The sequence below is a fragment of the Pelobates fuscus genome, chromosome 5, assembly GCF_036172605.1.
Source record: "Pelobates fuscus isolate aPelFus1 chromosome 5, aPelFus1.pri, whole genome shotgun sequence".
Taxonomy (NCBI): Eukaryota; Metazoa; Chordata; class Amphibia; order Anura; family Pelobatidae; genus Pelobates; species Pelobates fuscus.
The window spans coordinates 1263898-1286493 of NC_086321.1; the positions used below are offsets into that span (position 1 = coordinate 1263898).

The window sequence follows — 22596 nt, forward strand, 5'->3', positions numbered from 1 at the left end:
TTTCAGCTGGGAAAATGGTCTATGGAAGAAGCTATCCAGTGCTTGAATTTCAGAGAAATTAAAGCTATTTGGAATGCCCTTTTAGTTTCAAACCTGTTACAAGGAGAAGGTCTGTGAGGCTTCAGTCGGATAATGTCACAACTGTCACATACCTAAACTGACAGGGCGGTATGAAGGTGTTTTCTCTCCAGACACAATGTTTAAAAATCATGGGTTGATCTCCTGAAAATTTAGAATCAATCTCTGCAATGTACATCAAAGGATCTGACCATATAATCGCAGAAGATCTAAGCAGACAACGCTGGACGCAGTCAGAATGGTCTCTTCACCCTCTCGTCTTTGCAAAGCTAGTCAAGTGTTTTGGTCTACCAGATCTCAATCTCATGGCCACATGAAGGAATGCGAAGGTCCAGAAATTTGCTTCCATCCAGAAATTTGCTTCCATTTGTTTACATCCTGAAGTTCAGCATGGCGTATCTTTCCCTCCAGTAGCAATGATTCCCCACATTGTTCAGAAAATAAGGTCAGACAGAGCCAGGATCTTGGCAATTTTCCCTTTTTGGCTAAACAGGAGCTGGTTCTCAGAGATCGAACTGATGGCAATAGCTCGTTTGGAACTCCCTTGTTTGAACGACCTTCTGGAAAACCAAGATCTCCCAGTAGAGACCATCAGGATGTTCCGATTGACTGCATGGTTGCTGCATGGATGATCCTTAACCCCTTATGGACACATGACATGTGGAACATGTCATGATTTCCTTTTATTCCAGACGTTTGGCCCTTAAGGGGTTAAAGACCGAGGCGTGTCTGACCGTATTAGTGATGTTCTCCTGTCCTACACTTGCAGATCCACTAACAGAATTTACCTTAGGATCTTGCATATATTCCTGCAATGGTGTTTACAAAAGGGATGTCTCTTTTTTTATCCATCTATTCCATGTATCCTTTCATTTTTGCAAGACTGTTTCTCTGCTGGTCTACTCTGTAACCCCTTAAGGACCAAACATCTGGAATAAAAGGGAATCATGACATGTTCCACATGTCATGTGTCCTTAAGGGGTTAAAGTACAATTTTCAACCCTCGCCCATTTCCTGTTTCAAGATTTGGCATCCAACAGGCTCATTCGTAGATTATTTTTTAAAGCTGGTTTTCTCAAACGTCCCACAAGGCTCTCTTCTTTTCCAACATGGGATTTGTCGGTTGTCCTCAAGGCAATGTGCAGTCCTCCTTTTGAACCATTGGATGCTATACTGTTGTAACGGATCGACGGGCACCCCGATTGGGTACCTCCGTTGAAGGATGCTCCTAGTGCTTCCTGAGGACTTCAAGCACTGCAGCAGACACCACAACCACAGAACCGGAGAAGCATATGAATGCTCTCAAGCATATAAATGCTGTAAACAGCTGAACAGGACAAGCATACAATCAGCTTACACTCCTGGCAGTCAGCATACAATCCAATTCCCCCAATAACGAGACGACACTTCGTTTTGAGGTCAAGCAGAAAATTACTAAGTCCCATTCAAATGCACGAATGGGGCCATTCGTGCATTTAGCTTAGTATAGCAGTGAGTTCAAACTGCCGAACGGGACTTAGTCTCTGCAGCTGAAAACGGAGTGTAGGAGAAGGTAAGGGTCAGCGGTGTTCGTTTGAAATGTGTAGCGATTTCAGTTCCATGGATTTGGCTACACATACCTCGTTCGAATGAACAAAGATGGCCGCCGGAACGTGTTCGTTTGTCGAATGGTGACTACTTCGGCCCTTCGGCTGCATCCAAAGTGCCAATTTAAAGCTGCAGAACTGCTCTAATACAATTTAAAGGGGCAGCAAGTCTTTTAAAATCCAATCTGCTAAAATAGTCAATACAGGCAATATCTTCCAGGGGCCATAGTCTTAAAGGGGAATTGTTCCCAAAAGTCACAGTATGTCCCCAGATGGTTCTTAAAGGGCCAGCAGCAGCATAATAAATGCAATATTTAAAGGGGCCCAGGCCATTTAATCTCCCAGGGGCCATAGGCAGGAGGCGGGCAAACAGGCTTCTCCAATGCCCAGTGGCGAGGTTAGTTTTGCCACAACTGTTAAAGATTTTATCCCTCAAAACAGCATTTTTGGTGGTGGTTACCTAGGCTAGAAGAGTTAAATTACAAGCACTGTCATCTTCCTCTGAATTTACGTTTTTTTCACCAGGACAAAGTGGTTTTGCATCCGAAACCCTTTTTTTTTTTTTTTTTTTTTTTTTTTTTTATAAACCTAAAGTTCTCTCCAGAAGAAACTTTAATCAGCCTATCTTCTGCCAATCTATCTATCTTCTGCCAAGCTCAATCTTCTGACAATGAGAAGAAATGGCACACACAAATGGATGTTAAGCGAGTGTTAGAATATTATCTACTCCGATCAGCTCCTGATAGAAAATCTGATCATTTATCAACTTGCAAGGTGCTTTTAAAGGTGAAGAGGCTTCTAGACCAACTATCGCTAGATGGCTTATTAAAGCTATCAAACTGGCTTATAAGGTCAGTAATCTCTCTTCCGTTACCGGTCAAGGCTCACTCTACCAGAGCGATGGCAACCTCATGGGCTGAGCGATCTTCAGCATCTCCGGAAGATATATGTAAAGCTGTGACTTGGTGTTCCCTTCATACTTTCATAAAACATTACAGGCTGCATATATTCTCTGCCTCGGAAGCTGCTTTTGGGCGAATGGTGCTCTAGGCGGTGGCCTATTGATTTCCCTCCCATTGCTTTTAACAGATCTTGCTATAGCCCACTTGTTGCAGTACTGCCATTTACGACAGGAAAAACAGTAATTTTACTTACCGTAAATTCTATTATCCTTATTATAGTAGCAGTACTGCATGTTTCCCTCCCATTGGAGAATAAATTAATTTTGCAGTTGATTGGTCTCCGCGTGGTTATTTAGATAACTGGGGATAACTTGGAGGTATGGCCTTTTTGTAGGCAGGAGGAGGGAATTTAATTATTTGAATTTGTAGAGCATCTTGTCCACTTAAGGAGGTAGCTACCTACTTGTTGCAGTACTGCCACTATACTAAAGAAAATAGAATTTATGTTAAGTAAATACTGTTTGAAATTACATTTTTTAACCAGTAGACAGTGTGGTGTATTGGAATAATGTAAGTAGTCATGATGCGCACACACCAGTAAGGGATGGCACCCACGTTTTGAAGACTTTTCCATATATATATATATATATATAGTGCTTTTTTCACCACCATTGTTTTTTGGTGATGTTGCGCATATATATATATATATATATATATTATTATTTTTTATTTTTTTTTCTGACTTATGGTGGCAGTACACTAGGGATGTACTCTTCCCTGGGACAAATGTCTGAAATAAAATCTGGGACTGGAAATCAGGAACATGTTGAAATTTGAGAGTGGGTGACTAAGGAGGCTGGGTTACACTGCTGAAAACAGCAACACATAAATGCTACCTCTTCATATTCCGATTCATTGGCTTGAGTTAATACAAAAAAGTTTTACTCAATATATCTGGAAAGGTAAGAAGCCAAGATTAAAGCAGTCAAGATTAAAGCAGTCAATATTAGCACAAAAACTAAATAAGGGGGGACTTGCTTATCCATTAATAATGAACAACTTTAAAGAAGCCACAATCTTACATATTTATAGAATGCAAGTAGAAGAAAATAAAAATGAAGGATGGTATAAGATGGAAATGAGGGCAGGGGAAGTTTCTAGTTTGGATTGCTTAATCTGGAATATAGATAAAACCTCTAAAAAAGATTATCCTAATGTTATTTTGACTCCGTTATTAAACAATTGGTTCAAAATAAAGAAAGCATTAAATATTGAAAAAAAGTTCTGAGTTATTTGGAATTAAATACTGTGGAAAATCAAGTAGAAGACTTAAACCTCAATAATTGGAAAAAATTAGGGATATTACGATTTAGAAAATTTATTGACAGAAGGAACAATCAAAACTTTCGCTCAACTAACATGTGCATATAACCTTCCATCTAGGGAGGTGTTTAATTTTTTAAGACTTAAAAGTTATATGACTACACATCTAATTACATCAAAATCTAATTTGAGTAATCTGATTGATTTACTATTTACTTCAAAAAAAATCAATAAACCACTTTCTAAAGCCTTAATACTGAGCAAAGCAAGTGCCAAGGATATAAATCCAACAGCTATATCTGTATGGAAAAAAGACTAAACATCGATATCAATATGAAACAATGGGGTTCTTCAATGATGGACATTATGAAGAATATACATTCACTAAATTTGTTAGAAACACACTTTAAAGTCCTAAACAGATGGCACTTGGTGCCGGATAAATTAAATAAAATATATCCCTCAACTAATCCTGTTTGCTGGAGATGTAGATATGTAATTTTAGACATATTTGGTGGGATTGTCACAAACTAAGAAATCTTTGGTTGACAACACAAAAGTTTATATCTAAAGATCTAAAACTCGAGTTGAAAATTTCCCCAGAGGTCGTTTTGTTACATTTAAATTGGCCACCTATGGCGTATGAATTAAAAGCAATTCTTATACATCTTTTTTTTTAGCTGTTAAAATAGTTGTTGCGAGATGGTGGAAAAAAGATTTAGAGGTCCCTTGGAAGAAAGTAAAAAAACAACTCGAGTTTCAGATAAAAATGGAGTTGATGTTGAGTAAACAAAAATTAAGTAAAAAGGTATCTGTTTTACTAGATAAGTAAATCTTTATTGATTGGAAGTGATACCAACCAACTATGTATACCTTTGAAAATATGTAAGCCATATCTAAAGCTCCTCCTACCCTACTTAAGGAGAATTTTCAAAATTTCCTATTTTGCTGCAATGTTGTCTTGTTATATTGCAAATTTGTATAATATATGTACTATTAGTTACGTAATGTTAAATCTTATATCTTAAAGAGGCCTTCATTTTATATGTAGAATTTGTATGAATTGAATATTGACTATAGAAGTACAAATTACTAACAGAAGTATTGCAATTTGTTAAATGTTTAAAACAACTGAAAGGGAAAAAAATAAAGATTTAAAAAAAAAAAAAAAAAAGAAAACAGCAAAACATTTTACAAGACTGCAGTAAAACTACTCAGAATTGAAAGAAAAGAAACTAACCACAGATATTTCAGCTTATCCGCTTTAATTTAAGCTTAACTTGTTTAGTTGCCTGGAATGTCAAAGCTGAGCAGTGCTGTAGAAAGCTAAAAGTACCCTATAGTTGCCAAAACAACTTTAGCTTAATGAAGAGTTTTGGAGTATAGATTATGCTCATGCAGTCTCACTGCACAATTATCTGCCATTTAGTAGTTAAAACACTTTAGTTTATGCATCCTAGTCACACCTCCCCTGCATGTGACTTGCACCTCCTTCCTAAACACTTCCTTTAAAGAGTCATCTAATGTTTACACTTCCTATATTGCAAATGCTGTTTAAGAATTTCTTATCTCCTGCTCTGTAATTAGCTCGACCCTGCATGAGCCTCCTGCGTGTGTGATTTTAAAGCTCAATTTACAGAGCAGGAGATAAAAACCTTTAAAGTAAGTAACATTTGATGAATAAAAAAAAAATGATTTTATTTTTTTCATGCCGACTGTGTCAGTCACTGCCAGGGGAGGTGTGGCTAGGGCTACATAAACACCTAATCAGAAACAGAAGTGATTTTAAAGGTACACTGTAGGCAACCAGACCACTACAGCTCCTTGAAGTGGTCTGGGTGCAGTGTCCCAGCCCTTAACCCTGCAACGGTGGTCATTTTTTTTTTTTTTTTTTTTTATATAACTGCATTAATTGAAGATTATGCTAGCTTTAGTGTACTAATAATCTTAATTTTAGTAATGACAGAAGGCGAGTATTTTGCATTAAACTCTCTTTACTAACTCCATAGCAGCAAAGAAAAGTGAAAATAATAATCAATCAAAATGCAATAGGAAGTATAATATCCACAGTGAATAAAGTTCAAAACCATAACATCCGGCAACGCGCACCAACGGGTGACAATCCAACTATACGAAATCCTCATGGAATGAATGATGGTCCAAACGGGTCCAGCCTGAAAACGAACCGTAACTCCACGACTTTAGACTGAAAAGAGAACGTGAAATAGGTTAGGCACCGGTCTTGAGACTGAGTAAAGCAACAGTAGTAACCCATCAATTACTACAATAGATGTCCCCCATAGACTTGCTAGGGCTGTCTACATTACAACATATTAACCCCTTAAGGACCAAACTTCTGGAATAAAAGGGAATCATGACATGTCACACATGTCATGTGTCCTTAAGGGGTTAAAGGCTAGAAAACTAACGTATTCTAAAACATCCCAAACATACATAAGGCAAACAATGGTAGAGTCAAAGTAGAACAGATACTGGTAAGGAGAAAATTCTCCCAAGGACCCCCTCTTCCCTTGGGCGGGAGTGAGGGTGGGAAAATACTATCCTCCAGATTATTAGGAGGCTTCCTATTTTGCATTTTTAAATGCTGATTCAGAAGAGACAAGAGGCCGCACCAGAACTTGGATGGAAATAGAATGTCCGAAAAGTGGATTCCTGCGACCAATCCGTGGAGCGGAGGATATCCAATGAGAAGGCAGAGGAAGCCGCCGTCCCGCGAACAGAGTGAGCCCCGAACGCTGCGTCTACACCCGCCAGAGATAAAATCCATCCTATCCATCTGGTGAGAGTGTAGTGACCAAGACGGGAACGTGCGGTCTAACTCAAAAAAACAAAAGCACATGGGGTATACTAAAACATATAATTTTAAAAAGGCCAATTTCAATAAGATAAGGGAAGCTTTACAATATATTGACTGGCATAAACTCTTTAGTGAAAAGAACACTGAGGATAAATGGATCATCTTCCAACAAATATTAGAAAGGTACATTTCTCAGTATGTACCATTGGGAAATAAGTATAAAAGAAACAAATTAAAACCAATGTGGCTTAGTAGAGAAGTAAAACAAGAGATTAAAAATAAGAAAAGGGCATTTAAAGCATTTAAATCAGACAAATCAGATGCATCTTATAAAAGATATAAGAAAGCAAATAATGCGTGCAAAAAGGCAATTAAACTTGCTAAACTTCAAAATGAAAAAATGATAGCTAAAGAGAGCAAAACCAACCCCAAAGCATTTTTTAAGTACATAAATTCCAAAAAACCCAAAAATGAAAGTATAGGTACACTTAAAACTGAAACGGGGGTGTTAGTTAATGAAGACCAAGAAAAGGCAGGAATTCTAAATAACTATTTCTCCTCCGTATATATTAAAGAAGAACCCATGGCAATAGATGTGCAAATGATTGCTACTAAAAACTTGCAGAATAATTGTAATTGGTTAACTCAAGACAATGTGCTGCAGCAACTAAAGAAAGTTAATATAAACAAAGCTCCAGGGCCTGACGGTATCCATCCACGTGTACTTAAGGAACTAAGTGTAGAAATAAGTGAACCTCTGTTTTTAATCTTTCAAGATTCTTTTCTTTCAGGAAGTGTTCCGGAGGATTGGAGGAAGGCAGATGTGGTTCCTATATTCAAAAAGGGTTCAAAATCCTTGCCTGGAAATTATAGACCTGTGAGCTTAACTTCTGTGGCTGGTAAAATATTTGAAAGGTTATTAAGGGATAATATTCAAGAATTCCTTGAGAAGAATATGGTTATCAGCAAAAATCAGCACGGTTTTATGAAGCACAGGTCATGTCAAACTAACTTGATTGCGTTCTACGAAGAAGTAAGTAGAAGTATAGATCAGGGTGTTGCAGTGGATGTGATCTATTTGGATTTTGCCAAGGCATTTGATACAGTTCCACACAAAAGATTAGTGTTCAAACTCAAGGAAATCGGTCTCGATGAAAATGCTTGTTCTTGGGTAGAACATTGGCTTAAAAACAGAATACAAAGAGTTGTCGTTAATGGTAAATTTTCAAGCTGGACAGAGGTGGCAAGTGGTGTCCCTCAGGGGTCTGTTCTGGGACCCCTTCTATTTAACATTTTTATAAATGATCTTGAAGACAGCATTGAAAGTCATGTTTCAGTGTTTGCAGATGACACAAAACTTTGTAAAATAATACAATGTGAGCAAGATATTACTTTGCTGCAGAAGGATTTAGATAGACTGGAGGACTGGGCACTCAAATGGCAGATGAAATTTAATGTTGAAAAATGCAAAGTTATGCACTTCGGCGTAAAGAATACACAAGCAACGTATACCCTTAATGGAAGCGAATTAGGGATAACAACACACGAAAAGGACTTGGGAATTGTTATAGACAACAAACTATGCAACAATGTGCAATGTCAATCAGCAGTGGCCAAGGCCAGTAAGGTATTGTCATGCATGAAAAAGGGCATTCATTCTCGGGACGAGAATATCATTTTGCCTCTCTATAAATCACTGGTAAGACCACATATTGAATATGCTGTGCAATTTTGGGCACCTGTTCTAAAGAAGGATATCATGGCACTAGAAAAAGTGCAGAGGCGGGCTACAAAATTAATAAAAGGAATGGAACATATCAGCTATGAAGAAAGGTTAACAAATTTAAACCTATTTAGTTTAGAAAAACGTCGCCTGAGAGGGGATATGATAACATTATACAAATATATTCGGGGCCAATACAAACCATTGTGTGGAAATCTATTCACAAACCGGACTTTACATAGGACACGAGGCCATGCGTTTAGACTGGAAGAAAGAAGATTTCGTCTAAGGCAAAGGAAAGGTTTTTTTACTGTAAGAACAATCAGGATGTGGAATTCTCTGCCTGAAGAAGTGGTTTTATCAGAGTCCATACAGATGTTCAAACAGCTACTAGATGCATACTTGGAAAGACAGAATATTCAAGGATATAATCTTTCAATGTAGGGTAATAACTGCTTGATTCAAGGATAAATCTGACTGCCATTCTGGGGTCAATAAGGAATTTTTTGTCCTAGCTTGTTGCAAAATTGTGCTTCAAACTGGGGTTTTTTTTTTTTTTCTTTTTTTTCTCTTTTGGATCAACAGCAAAAAACAGGTGTGAGGAAGGCTGAACTTGATGGACGCAAGTCTCTTTTCAGCTATCTAACTATGTAACTATGTAAGACACTAATAGTTGTCCCGAAGCGGAGGCCCGTAACGGGGATGTAACCTCTACGTACCGTCGTAAAGTAGAAATGACGCATAGTTGAGGGTCGGTAACGAAAAAGGGGTAGAAAACCGATGTGGAGTCTGATTTCGTACGCCATGATACCCGAAAGGTAACTCCCTCCGGAGATACCAAAAAAGCATCTATGTCGAAGGCCCGAACATCGAAACCCTACGGAAAGAAACAAGGCAAAGAAGGACCGTGAGCTTAGCTGAGAGCTGTCGAAGAGATCCTGTCGTTAGCAGGCCAGTTTCTCAAAAAACGCAGGACCACGTCGACGTCCCATAAACGTGAGTATCCAGCGGATCCTTTCCCACGGGGATCCCTAGAATAGGAACGTGTGCCGCCAAAATCACGAAACGCACAATGTTAAAAGGCCGGTAGGAACGACCCGTGGAGAACAGATAGGATAGGAAATTCAGAATGGAAGGTATAGGGGCAGTAAATGAATTGAGGTTCCGTTCCACACACCAAGCGGACCAGGAATTCCAAGCTGATAGGTAACATCGTCTGGTTCCTGGTGCCCAGGAATCCCATAGAAGGTCCCTAGCAGCCTGCGATAGCTCACCAACCTGCCAGGCACCGGAAAGAGTCCAAGGTGAGTCGATCGTCCAGGATTAGAGGATGAGGGTTCCCTTTCAGATCTTTGAGGAGCATCGGATGGGACGGCAATAGGAGGGGATCCGCGCAAGACAATGCTGGGAGGTCCGGGAACCAGGGTTGGCTTCGCCATAGGGGAGCGATGAGAAGTAGACACACGTGTATTCCTCAGGTACTGAATCGTTCTCGCTATCATAGCGAAGGGGGGAAAAGCATACGCTCCCGTGGTCGGCCATGGTTGGAGAAAAGCATCTACTGCACTGCTCTCCGAGCCCGGGAGCCAGCTGAAGTAGTCTTGCGTCTGCCTGTTGTTGCGTGACACAAACAGGTCCAGATGAAAGGGGCCCCTCCGTTCCGAGAGGCAGTGGAAGATCTGGGGATCCAGTCTCCAGTCGCTGCCTTCCAGCCAGTGTCGAGAAAAACAATCTGCTGTGAGATTCGTCTCCCCCGGTAGATATTCCGCCTTGAGGGAGATGTTGCGCGGCAGGCAGAAGTCGAAGATCTCCTTCGTTATCTCCGACAGGAGCCAGGAACAAGCTCCGCCCAGGCAGTTGATGTAGCAAACTGTGGAGACGTTGTCCATCCTGAGGAGAATGCAGCAGTCCGATTTGTCCCTCGCCAGACTGCGAATGGCGAAGGATCCCGCGAGGAGTTCCTGTGAAGTCGAGACGCCATTGCTCGTTGCACCCTAACCCCAGAGGCTGGCGTCTGACTCCAGTACTACATCGGGCGTGTTCCAGAAGATGGCACACCCGTTCCATGCCTCCATGCTGTCCAGCCACTGTGGCGAAAGCGACCTCGCCACTGGTTTTTGGAGGGGACTGATTGCCAGCCTCATGCCTTGGGACTATGGCCCCTGAGAGATTGGACACTTTAACCCCTTAAGGACACATGACGTGTGACATGTCATGATTCCCTTTTATTCCAGAAGTTTGATCCTTAAGGGGTTAAAAACAGCATTGGGGCTTATGAACTTGTATTGGACCGTGCTGGCCCTTTAAGAACTGTCTTGGGACATATTGAGACTTTGTTTGAAGATTCCCCCTTAAGACTGTCCCCAGACTTTTAAAATCCTTTGTGCATGGCTTTCTCTCACACCGTCTGGAGAATCCACGCGTCTGCGGAGATGGTGGTCCAGGTCTGAAAGAACAGAGCAATGCGGCCAGCAGTGTGATGAGGAAGGAAGACTTGAGTTAAATGTTTGCTTACCTGCGGGGAAGCATGCTCTGCCACGACCACATGGTCCATGACCTCTGTCTGCTCCTCTGGAGTAGTATAACGCAGATTCCAGTGGTGTTTGCCAGAAAGGGTTTCTTTACTTGTGCGTGGTTCTGTAGCCTCAGAATCAGTCATAGTGCTGGACTTTTGAGGGCTTTTTCTGATTGTCGGTCGCCGTCATAACCTTGGAGAGGGCTTTCTCCATAGATGCGGCAATGGCCTCATTAATTATTGCCTGGAAGTCAGCAGTGTTTTGGGATGCTTCCATTGTATAAGTTTTGGAGCAGGACTGGCAATATATATAGTGGCACAGGGCGTGTGATGGGCGAGAGGTCAGACTGTAGCTTTAATCACAATAGAGTGATGGTACCAGCAGTACCAGTATAACCCCAGCAGGGTATAGTGTTAGTGTAATAGTACTAGTAAAAACCCCAGCAGGGTCTGTATTGATTCGTGCAGTAGTACCAGCAGTACTATAATACTCCAGCAGGGTGTAGAAAAAAGAGCGATGCACCTTGTACCAGCAGTACCATTTACCTCAGCAGGGTATGAGATAGATAGATAGATAGATATATTGGGATTTTGTTTTTCTGGGCCTCACCCAGACACTCAAAGGTGGCACAAGTCACACATAAGCAGCACAAATACAAGGGGCCCAAATGCACAGGGTAGTAAACCCTATAGTGCAGACTGCAGGTTAGACTGACCTGATGGACCTTTGCCTTGAAGCTGGATAGAACTAGCAGGGAGCTCTAAGACAGAGGACCGGGTGTCAGGAAAAAAACGCGGTGCTCGTGGGACTCCTAAGATGGCGTCCGCGAGTCTCGCGAGCTGTGAGATCCAAGATGGCCACCGCTGGAGCTGAGGATGAGACCCGGGCGTTCCGGGCTCTGGAAAGTGCGGCAGTGTAGCCGCGAGGGAGAGGTTGGGCGTGGAGGGGGTGAGAGTTACCCCTAGTGACAGGAGGAAACGATCCGTCGGCAGAAACCGCCGGACGTTCTGAGATATTGCCCGCAGGGAAATTACAGCACGGTAAGCCCCAGAGTGCAGGGGCAGATAGGCAGGTAGGGGAGAGAGTCCCCTAAGACTGAAAGAGACTGTATATAAAGTGGGAAATAACCACAATAAGTAGGAAGGAAAACAGGAGTAATACAATCCTAATAATAGTAATAGAAATGATACAATAAATATAAATAATACAATACAGTACTATAGATCGCAATAATTAAATGAGTAAAGGGAAGAGCCAAAAACTCTGACCTGTCTGCCGATGGAGCAGCAAAGCGAGGAGGAAGAGCCTATTCACTGTGGATATTATACTTCCTATTGTATTTTGACTGGTTATTGTTTTCACTTTTCTTTACTTCTATGAAGTTAGTAAAGAGAGTTTAATGCAAAATAGGAAGCCTCCTGTCATGTTGTAAAATTACCTTTATTTAACTCCTCTACTAGTTGTCTACCAGACAGCCACTAGAGGGACTGCTGGATTGTTAGGCGACTTTTGGTCCCCTGACGCCCTCATGCTATGAATGAGGGCTTTCAGCTTCACCGGAATCCCCATAGGAAAGCATTGTATATGCGGAAATCCTAATGCGAGCATGGCGCATGTTGGCACGGGAGGAGAGAAGGCATACCCAAGCCAGCGCCGAGGAACAGTGACACTTGGTTCTAAAAAATTCAACCGCTTTTTGCAGCAAGGCTTTTTTTGAGTGTCCCAAAGGGAAAGCACAGTGGATGCGCTGGACCCAGGTAAGTGACAGGGTTTTTAGCGGAGGGGGAAGCTATAGTTTGTTTGCCTGGCATTATAGTTTCCCTTTAACGCCTAAATGGCAAATAATTGGGCAGTGAGACTTCAGAGGTATGACCTATATACCCAAATGCTTCATTAAGCTAAAGTTGTTTTGGTGACTCTAGTGTCCCTAGTGTCATGATTGGCTGAGTTTTTGTAGCATGATCAAAGCTCATTGCAGGGTCTACAGAGCTTGGGAATATCCAGCAAATGCATTAACTTTAATTGTCAGTGTCTTTTTTTTTTTTTTTTTTTTTTTTTTTAATAACACTTTGCCTATATTTTCATGTGTTTTCTATTTTTTTTAAAATGAATGTGTCATCAGCAATCTGAAGTGCACATTTAATTTGATATCTCACTTTTGTGTCAAGACTCAGACAAAGAAGAATAAATTGTTTGCACGTTTCAAAAAGCTTCAAGAATCCCGTCCAGAATTCCATGCAAGGAGTCTGGAGCAATTACTAGAGCTTCCTCTGCTCAGACTGTTACGGTGTGTATGCAGTGTTTAGTAATGGTGTCCTAACTAGTCCTATATTAGGGGATATCGATTGACCTAGCATAGTATGGACTTTATCTCAGGGGTTCCCAACCCAGTTCTCAAGTACCTCCGACCAGTCCAGGATTTAGGAATTACCATGTTGTGTCTAAAGTGGTATGTTTTTTTTCTAAACACTTTAGACACAACTAAATCCTGGACTACTAGTGGGTACTTGAGGACTGGATGGGGAACCACTGCTCTATGTAGTTGTAATTATCTGATGATCTAGCAATATGTAAACTCTTGTTCTATATTAGTGTGTCTCTAACCTATCGGTGTGTAAACATTTCTCTAGTTCTCTAGGAGTGGAGATAAAGTGACCTAGCAATGTGTATACTTTATAGTTTACATTCTGCTTGTTAACTTTTCAAGCACTACTAGTCTACTTCAGTAGTTATAGATTGTCTGGCTGTCTAGTAAATGGTGAACACTGTAAATATTGCAGTCATCTACTGACATAGTGATATGCAATCTATATGAGCTATAGGGGGAGCTAGATACAGAACCATTGATCCAGTAATTAATAAACACTAGCTTATAGCTATAGGGGAGCTAGATACAGAACAATTGATCCAGTGATTTAATAAACACTGGCTTAGAGCTATAGGGGAGCTAAATACAGAACCATGTAATTAATAAACACTGGCTTAGAGCTCTAAGGGAGCTAGATACTAGGGATCGGCCGATATTCGGTATTTTCGGCAATATCGGTACCGGCCAATAAAGATACCGATATTGCCGATCATACATAGCAGGACCGCCGGGCCGATTAAAAGCCCAACGGTCCTGCTGGGGCCCGCATTAAGTGCTTACTACCTTCCCAACAACTCCCTTCAGCGCCCCAGTGTAAATTTCGCGAGTCCCGCGGGTGTCAGAGCGTTGCCACAGGTTACCATGGCAACGCTCCGCGCGGCACGCTTGCCGCGAGAGTTAGACAGGGGAGCTGAAGGTAAGTAAGTGCTTGCTGGGGCCCCTCTGCACAGTCCATGCCATCGGTCCACCAGGGAATGCCATAGTCCTAGAGCTATACAGGGATAGATACAGAACCATTGATTCAGTAATTAACCCCTTAAGGACTGAGCCAAATGTACACGTTGTGATCAAAACAAAACGTAAACAAAAACTTGAATTTGCGCTATATGTCTTTTCAGGCGTAATTCGCCTCTTTCATATCAAGAGCAACCACACTTATATATCATTTTATTCAGGGGAAACAGGGCTTTCATTTAACATCAAATATTTAGGTATGAAACATAATTTAATATAAATAAAATATTTAAAAAATGGGAGAAAATAAGATTTTGTTTTTTTAAAAAAAAATTAGTTCTACGTGACCTATTTAACTGTGAATGTCATAATACTTTTTGCTTTTACTGCAATAAAATACACATATTTGTAATCAGCAATGTCTCACGTGTAAAACAGTACCCCCTATGTACAGGTTTTATGGTGTTTTGGGAAGTTACAGGGTCAAATATAGCATGTTTCATTTTTCAGTTTTTTCACATTGAAATTCGCCAGATTGGTTACGTTGCCTTTGAGACTGTATGGTAGCACAGGAATAAGAATACCCCCACAATGGCATACCATTTGCAAAAGTAGACAACCCAAGGTATTGCAAATGGGATATGTCCAGTCTTTTTTAGTAGCCACTTGGTCACAAACACTGGCCAAAGTTGGTGTTAATATTTTTGTGTGTGAAAAAATGCAAAAACTAATTTGAATGCCAGTTTTGGCCAGTGTTTGTGACTAATTTTCATTCCTGGGCAACATAACCAAGCTGGCGAATTTCAATGTGAAAAACCAAACGCAAGCCTTATATTTGACTCTGTAAGGTTTAAAAACACCATAAAACTTGTACGTGAGGGGTACTGTTATACTCGGGAGACTATGCTGAACACAAATATTAGTGTTTCAAAACAGTAAAACGTATCACAACAATATCGTCTGAAAAATGCAAAAAAATTTACTTTCGCTGACTATATCGTCGTAGTACATTTTACTGTTTTGAAACACTAATATTTGTGTTCAGCGAAGTCTTCCAAGTAAAACAGTACCCCCCATGTACAGGTTTTATGGTGTCTTGGAAAGTTACAAGGTTAAATATAGTACTAGCAAATTAAATTCCCTGGACTTTTGGCCTGGGTTGTCAGGCAGGTCCCGCAAATTGTAATTAATAAAATTACCTAATTATGTAAAATTATGACATAAATACATACGTAGAATTATTATGTGTGTGTGTGTGTGTGTATATTATTATGATGATGATGATGATATTTATAGAGCGCCGTCCAATTCCGCAGCGCTTTACAATGGGTGGACGAACAGACATGTAGTTGTAACCAGTCAAGTTGGACACACCGGAACAGAGGGTTTGAGGGCCCTGCTCAATGAGCTTACATGCTAGAGGGAGTGGGGTAAAATGACACAAAAAGGTAAGGATAGTATTAGACTAATGACAGTTGCAGATGAGGAATCAGTTGGGAGCTATTAACAGTTTAATTGATACGCTTTTATGAAGAAGTGGGTTTTTAACAATTTTTTGAAGGAGTGGAGACTGGGTGAGCATCTAACGGAGGAGGGAAGCGAGTTCCACAGGAACGGTGCAGCCCTCGAGAAATCTTGAAGGCGCGCATCAGAGGTGGGAGTACGGACAGAAGATAGACGTAAGTCTTCAGCAGATCGTAAGGGCCTAGACGGTACCTACTTGTGTATAAAGGAGGATAGATAGGTGGGAGCAGCATTATGCAGAGATTTGAAAGCAAGAACCAGAATTTTAAATTGAGCTCTATATTTTATAGGAAGCCAATATAGGGACTGACAGAAGGATGAGGCATGGGAGGTCCAGGTGGACAGGAAGATGAGCCTCGCCGCCGCATTCATTATGGACTGTAACGGCGCAAGTTGGGAGCACGTAAGACCACTGAGAAGCGGATTAAAGTTGTCAAGGCGAGAAAGGACAGTGGAATGGACCAACACCTTAGTCGCGTCCGGCGTTAAGTAGGGGCGGATGCGCGCAATGTTTGTGAGATGGAAATGACAGGATTTGGTGATAGATTGAACATGAGGCTTGAAGGAGAGGTCGGAGTCACAGAGAACACCTAGGCAGCGAGCCTGCGTAGTGGAGCTGATGGTAGCACCGTTGACTTGGAGGGAGACAGACACAGGAGTAACAACACTTGAGGGAGGAAAGACCAGAATTTCAGTTTTGGTCAAGATTAGTTTAAGGAAGTGGGCAGCCATCCAGTTAGAAACAGCAGAGAGGCAGTCAGAGACACTAGTCAAGAGGGACGGGGAGAGATCAGGAGAGGACAGGTAGATTTGCGTGTCATCTGCATAGAAATGATATTGGAAGCCAAAGGAGCTAATGAGTTTACCAAGGGAGGCAGTATAGATGGAGAACAGTAGGGGACCAAGGACTGAACCTTGGGGGACACCAACAGAGAGAAGTTGGGGAGAAGAAGCAGAGCCAGAGAAAGAAACACTGAAAGAGCGCTGGGAGAGGTAGGAGGAGCACCAGGAGAGAGCAATATCTTAAAGACTGATATTGCAGAGGATGAGAAGAAGCTGTTGATAATAACGGTGTCAAAAGCCGCAGACAGGTCAAGGACAATTAGGATAGAGTAGTGACCACGAGATTTTGCAGCGAGTAGATCATTGGATACTATGGTCAGTGCTGTTTCCACAGAGTGTTCAGCGCGGAAACCAGACTGAAGCAGGTCTAGCAGAGAGTTGGACTCGAGGAAGTCTGTCAATCTCGCATACACAATTCTTTCAAGGATCTTGGATGCAAAAGCCAGTAGCGAGATAGGACGATAGTTGGATGGGGAGTTAGGGTCAAGATTGGTATATATATATTGGTGTGTGTGTATACTTATGTATATAGATATATATATTTCGTTCTACATGTATTTTTATATCAATGTATATTAATTTTAAAATAGTTAGAACGAATTTACACATGTATATATTTTTTTTTTTTTTTTTTTAACTAACATATTTATTTTATTATATATATATATATATATATATATATATATAAGAATTATATATTCAATATCATTGTATGTGTATTTTGATATTAATATATATTTATAAATATATTAATATTAAAATACACTTAGACAGTGTATGTGTGTGTGTGTGTATATACAGTTGCAAGCAAAAGTATGTGAACCCTTTGGAATGATATGGATTTCTGCACAAATTGGTCATAAAATGTGATCTGATCATCATCTAATGCCTCGTTTCCACTGAGTGGATCGGTTCGGTACGGTTCGCTATTTTGGGTGTTTCCATTATGAAAGTAGTCCATACAAGCGAACCGTACCGATCCATTCAGGGTCCTGCTTCAGATGTAGGGCCATAGGAAATGGAACGGTTCGGTTAGGGTGGAGCTACTATACAATCCATTGATTGGTGGACAGGAAGAGCATTTTTTCTAAACCCTGCATGGCCCTGAAAGGTCTGACTTGCAGTGGAAACGCTCACCAGAATGGGCTGGTCCATTCTAAACCTTCCAAACTGTACCGACCTGAACCGATCCGCTCAGTGGAAACGAGGCATAAGTCACAACAATAGACAATCACAGTCTGCTTAAACTAATAACACACAAAGAATGAAATGTTGCCATGTTTTTATTGAACACACCATGTAAACATTTACAGTGCAGGTGGAAAAAGTATGTGACCCCTTGGATTTAATAACTGGTTGAACCTCCTTTGGCAGCAATAACTTCAACCAAACGTTTCCTGTAGTTGCAGATCAGACGTGCACAACGGTCAGGAGTAATTCTTGACCATTCCTCTTTACAGAACTGTTTCAGTTCAGCAATATTCTTGGGATGTCTGGTGTGAATCGCTTTCTTGAGGTCATGCCACAGCATCTCAATCGGGTTGAGGCCAGGACTCCGACTGCGCCACTTCAGAAGGCGTATTTTCTTCTGTTTAAGCCATTCTGTTGTTGATTTACTTCTATGCTTTGGGTCATTGTCCTGTTGCAACACCCATCTTCTGTTGAGCTTCAGCTGGTAGACATCTTTAAGTTCTCCTGCAAAATGTCTTGATAAACTTTGGAATTAATTTTTCCTTCGATCATGGCAATCCGTCAAACCATGATGCCCCCACCACCATACTTCAGTTGGGATGAGGTTTTTATGTTGGTGTGCTGTGTCTCTTTTTCGCCACACATAGTGTTGTGTGTTTCTTCCAAACAACTCAACTTTGGTTTCATCTGTCCACAGAATATTTTGCCAGTACTGCTGTAGAACATACAGGTGCTCTTGTGCAAACTGTAAACGTGCAGCAATGTTTTGTTTGGACAGCAGTGGCTTACTCTGTGGTATCCTCCCATGAAATCCATTCTTGTTTAGTGTTTTACGTATTGTAGATTCGCTAACAGGGATGTTAGCATTTGCCAGTGACTTTTGTAAGTGTTTAGCTGACACTCTAGGATTCTTCTTCACCTCATTGAGCAGTCTGCGCTGTGCTCTTGCAGTCATCTTTACAGGACGGCCACTCCTAGGGAGAGTAGCAGCAGTGCTGAACTTTCTCCATTTATAGACAATTTGTCTTACCGTGGACTGATGAACAGCAAGGCTTTTGGAGATACTTTTATAACCCTTTCCAGCTTTATGCAAGTCAACAATTCTTAATCGTAGGTCTTCTGAGAGCTCTTTTGTGCGAGGCATCATTCACATCAGGCAATGCTTCTTGTGAAAAGCAAACCCAGAACTGGTGTGTGTTTTTATAGGGCAGGGCAGCTGTAACCAACACCTCCAATCTCATCTCATTGATTGGACTCCAGTTGGCTGACCTCTCACTCCAATTAGCTCTTGGAGATGTCATTAGTCTAGGGGTTCACATACTTTTTCCACCTGCACTGTGAATGTTTACATGGTGTGTTCAATAAAAACATGGCAACATTTCATTCTTTGTGTGTTATTAGTTTAAGCTGACTGTGATTGTCTATTTTTGTGACTTAGATGATGATGATCAGATCACATTTTATGACCAATTTGTGCAGAAATCCATATCATTACAAAGGGTTCACATACTTTTTCTTCCAACTGTATATATACTTAGATCAAATATATTATATATGATCTAAGTATATATTTTATTTTAAACTGTAACTTTTATTTTATCTTTTTCAGGCAGCAGGGGGAGTACCTGTCATTACAGGCACTCCCCCTGCTGGCATTGCAATGGACGGCCATGCCGTCCATGTGATCGTGAGGTCCTCGCAAGGATCTGGTGATCACATGGCCCATGGGGGCCTGGAGGGGGACTCCCTGGGCTCCCAGGTGAGTCCCTTACACCGCGATCGCCGGCGACCGGGTAAGTACATAGGTTGGCTTGGGCGTTCTATGCCGCCCGCCAGCGTTTAGAGCTGGGTCCCCATAGAACACCGTCCTTAAGGGGTTAATAAACACTGGCTTAGAGTTATAGGGGAGCTAGATATAGAACCATTGATCCAGTAATTAATAAACACTGACTTAGAGCTGCCAATAAGAGAAGAAATACCTTTTAGAATATAATGGCACTTGTAATCATTAGTCCTTTATGTAAAGATGCTGTTTTATTGAATCTAGCAAGTATTAAAATGCTTTTGCGATCACCGTATGACTCTTTACAAACTTTGTTTTTAATTTTAGATACAAACATTATCTAAGAGATTTAGCAGAAAACAGTCATCCCAGGAGTAGTGATACAAAGAAGCTGATCTGTGAGTGTTTATTCCAACCTTTGCATACAATCTGCAAGATCCTAAATTATATACAGTTCCATCAGCATTTACACATACAGTACGGTTTACTGATTCCATTAGTACACTACAGATACAATGATATTACTTACTGTACTGTGTGCGAGGTTTATCGGTATATACACTACAGATACAATGTTATTACTCATTCCACATATAAATTAGAGTGCTCAGCATGCGCAAAGCAATTTTTGTTTGAGGGACTGTGGCTACTATTTGTCACGATTCCGGGAACCAAACACGCTAACACACACACACAGAAAAGGTGCAGTACCAGACCTTAGAGTGGCCGGTCTAAGCACACAAAGAATAGTCAGGAGACAAGCCGAGTAAGGGGAACCAGAAGACAGAATAACGAGAAACAAGCCGAGGTCAAAGGGTAGGAGAAAGTCACAAATTCGGATAAACAAGCCAGAGAGTACGTAACCAGAAACACAAGTTCAGTAGCAATACTAGCAAGCAAAGACCACAACAGGGCAGAGAGGAAAAGGAAAGGTAAGTATTTAAATCCATAGGTTAATTCTGATTGGATAATTTCCAATCAGAATTAACAATCACACGTGGGAGATATCTAGACCTCCCACTGTGATTGAGGCACTGTGCCTTTAACGCCGGGTCAGGTGGCTGACCCCGGCGTTTAATAAAATGGGCGGTCTCCCAGCGTGCAGCGTCATGTATGCTACCGCTGGGGGACGTAGAGGGAGACGCAGGCGGCATCCGTGGCTGGGAGGATGCCGCCCGCCGAGCGCACACCAGGAAGGGGACCGCGGACGGCTTGAGGGTGAGTGCCGCGAGCGGACTGCAGCCTCCCTTCGCAGCCGCCCGTGGGATCCTGACACTATTAAAGCCCAATTGTAGCTTACACACAGCCAAATTATGGTCTGTGAAGCTGTAGAAGTTAACACTCTGCCCTTGACTCTACGGGAAGCTTAAAGGTCAGAAATAATTTTTTTTTTTTTTTTTTTCCCTTTTACTGTTTTGATAAATGTTCTTATTGCAGGATGTCCATACCATGGATTCCTGAATAAATACGCAGTCGGGCCACAGCTCAGACTAAACATGTACAAATTGCACTCTGCCACTGCCAGATGGATAAAAAAAAAATTACAATGTGTAATCTTGGAAGAGTCGGCTATAAAGCCTGACTTGAGGCATGATAAATCTATGACATGAATTCAAACCAGTCTGCCTGAGAATTTTGCAGATATAAAATCTAAAGCTTTGCAAGTTGCTCGGCTTGCTTCTTCCCAAGAGCAAACTCCACTCTTAAGAAAGAGGATGGTTTTGGACTCTAGCTCTGAAAATTCTGATTCTTCCAAGCCAGTTTTATCATCTGTCGAAGTACCAATCTGCTGGCAAGCTTAAACTTTTTTTCAGATAGAGTACAGAAGGTCATAACTTGTCTGTTTACTGTAGGGCTTAGAATTGAAAGGTTTATTTAAGTCAAACTCCTTTTGCTTTTCATCCTTTATTGGATTTTCCACTCCCTTTTGATGTCTGTGAGTGAAGGGGCGAGACCTCTCTAGGATACTTCAGACTTCTGCAGTGTAAGGCTCGTATAGCTAGGGCTTCAAACAGAAGATGTGGCTGGCGGTAGTAATATCCAGAGAATCATATGATGGTTCTGTGAAGAGGATACACAAAAAAGGCTTAGTTGTGATGCATCAGCAGAATCCCTGGTTAAAAAAGATCTTTCAGGGCGGACTACTAATTTTTTTTTTTTATTGCCAGTCAATCCAGTTCTGCGAGAGGGAGCCTTTGGTGAAATTCAGTGATGACTGATGCATATTTTAGTAGGAAAAACAAATATGGTTCCAAACAGACCATCATAAATTTAAAGTTTGCAAATGTTTGTGTTTTCTCTCATCATTTCAGCATGAAGACAATCACTTCAGTGACCCAGGTCATTCAGTACTGAGGCTTCATGTCATCTTTTGACATAAACAAATATCTGCATTCTCTGATATGTCCCTTTTCCAGGAGCTTCAGCTGAACAGACCAGCACTATTTTTTATATTTATAGTCGTCAGAGAAAAAAAGTGTGGGTTTTATTGGCAGGGGTGGGTGTTTTTTTTGTTTTTTTTTTTGCGAAGGCCATCTGCAGTCAAGCATTATTGATGAATGGTGGAATGAATGGTGTTTTCCAAAACCATGGTTAACAAAGTTCAGTGGTGAGAAAAGTAAGTTCCTTATGTAAAGAAACTCATCATTCCCTTCCAGTTGGATCTTTATTACTGATCAGGGTGGTTTTCAGTGCGCCAGATTGTATGCCAATATCTTAGACATTGGACATAAAAGCATCGTTTGAAGATATTTGCATACAAAGGGTTTGGTAAACTCTTTATTTCACGAATGATCTTAGTAGAGCTCTCTACAAACAACCAAATGTTTGTTGGCTACTTGACTGAAGATTCTTTTGGACAAGAGATTTGGTGAGCCTGAGGTTGATTTAATGACCTCAAGGGACAACAGATAGGTAGCCTGTCCTGGTTCCATCAACACTCTAGACTAGGGGTAGTCAACCTGGTCCCTACCGCCCACTAGTGGGCG

At 41.1% G+C, this 22596-nt stretch overlaps 1 protein-coding gene across 2 annotated transcripts in view; it reads left to right on the forward strand.

Moving 5' to 3' along the window:
* Positions 1-22596, forward strand: part of ARHGEF39 (Rho guanine nucleotide exchange factor 39) — a 132166-nt gene that overhangs the window by 48685 nt on the left and 60885 nt on the right. For both annotated transcript variants that reach the window (XR_010090860.1, XM_063453512.1), the window contains exons 5-6: positions 13115-13233; positions 19937-20007. Coding sequence is in view for 1 of the 2 variants with exons in the window: in XM_063453512.1 (XP_063309582.1) it covers positions 13115-13233; positions 19937-20007 (190 nt within the window). In the remaining variant the exon portion in view is untranslated. The remainder of the gene's footprint in view (positions 1-13114; positions 13234-19936; positions 20008-22596) is intronic.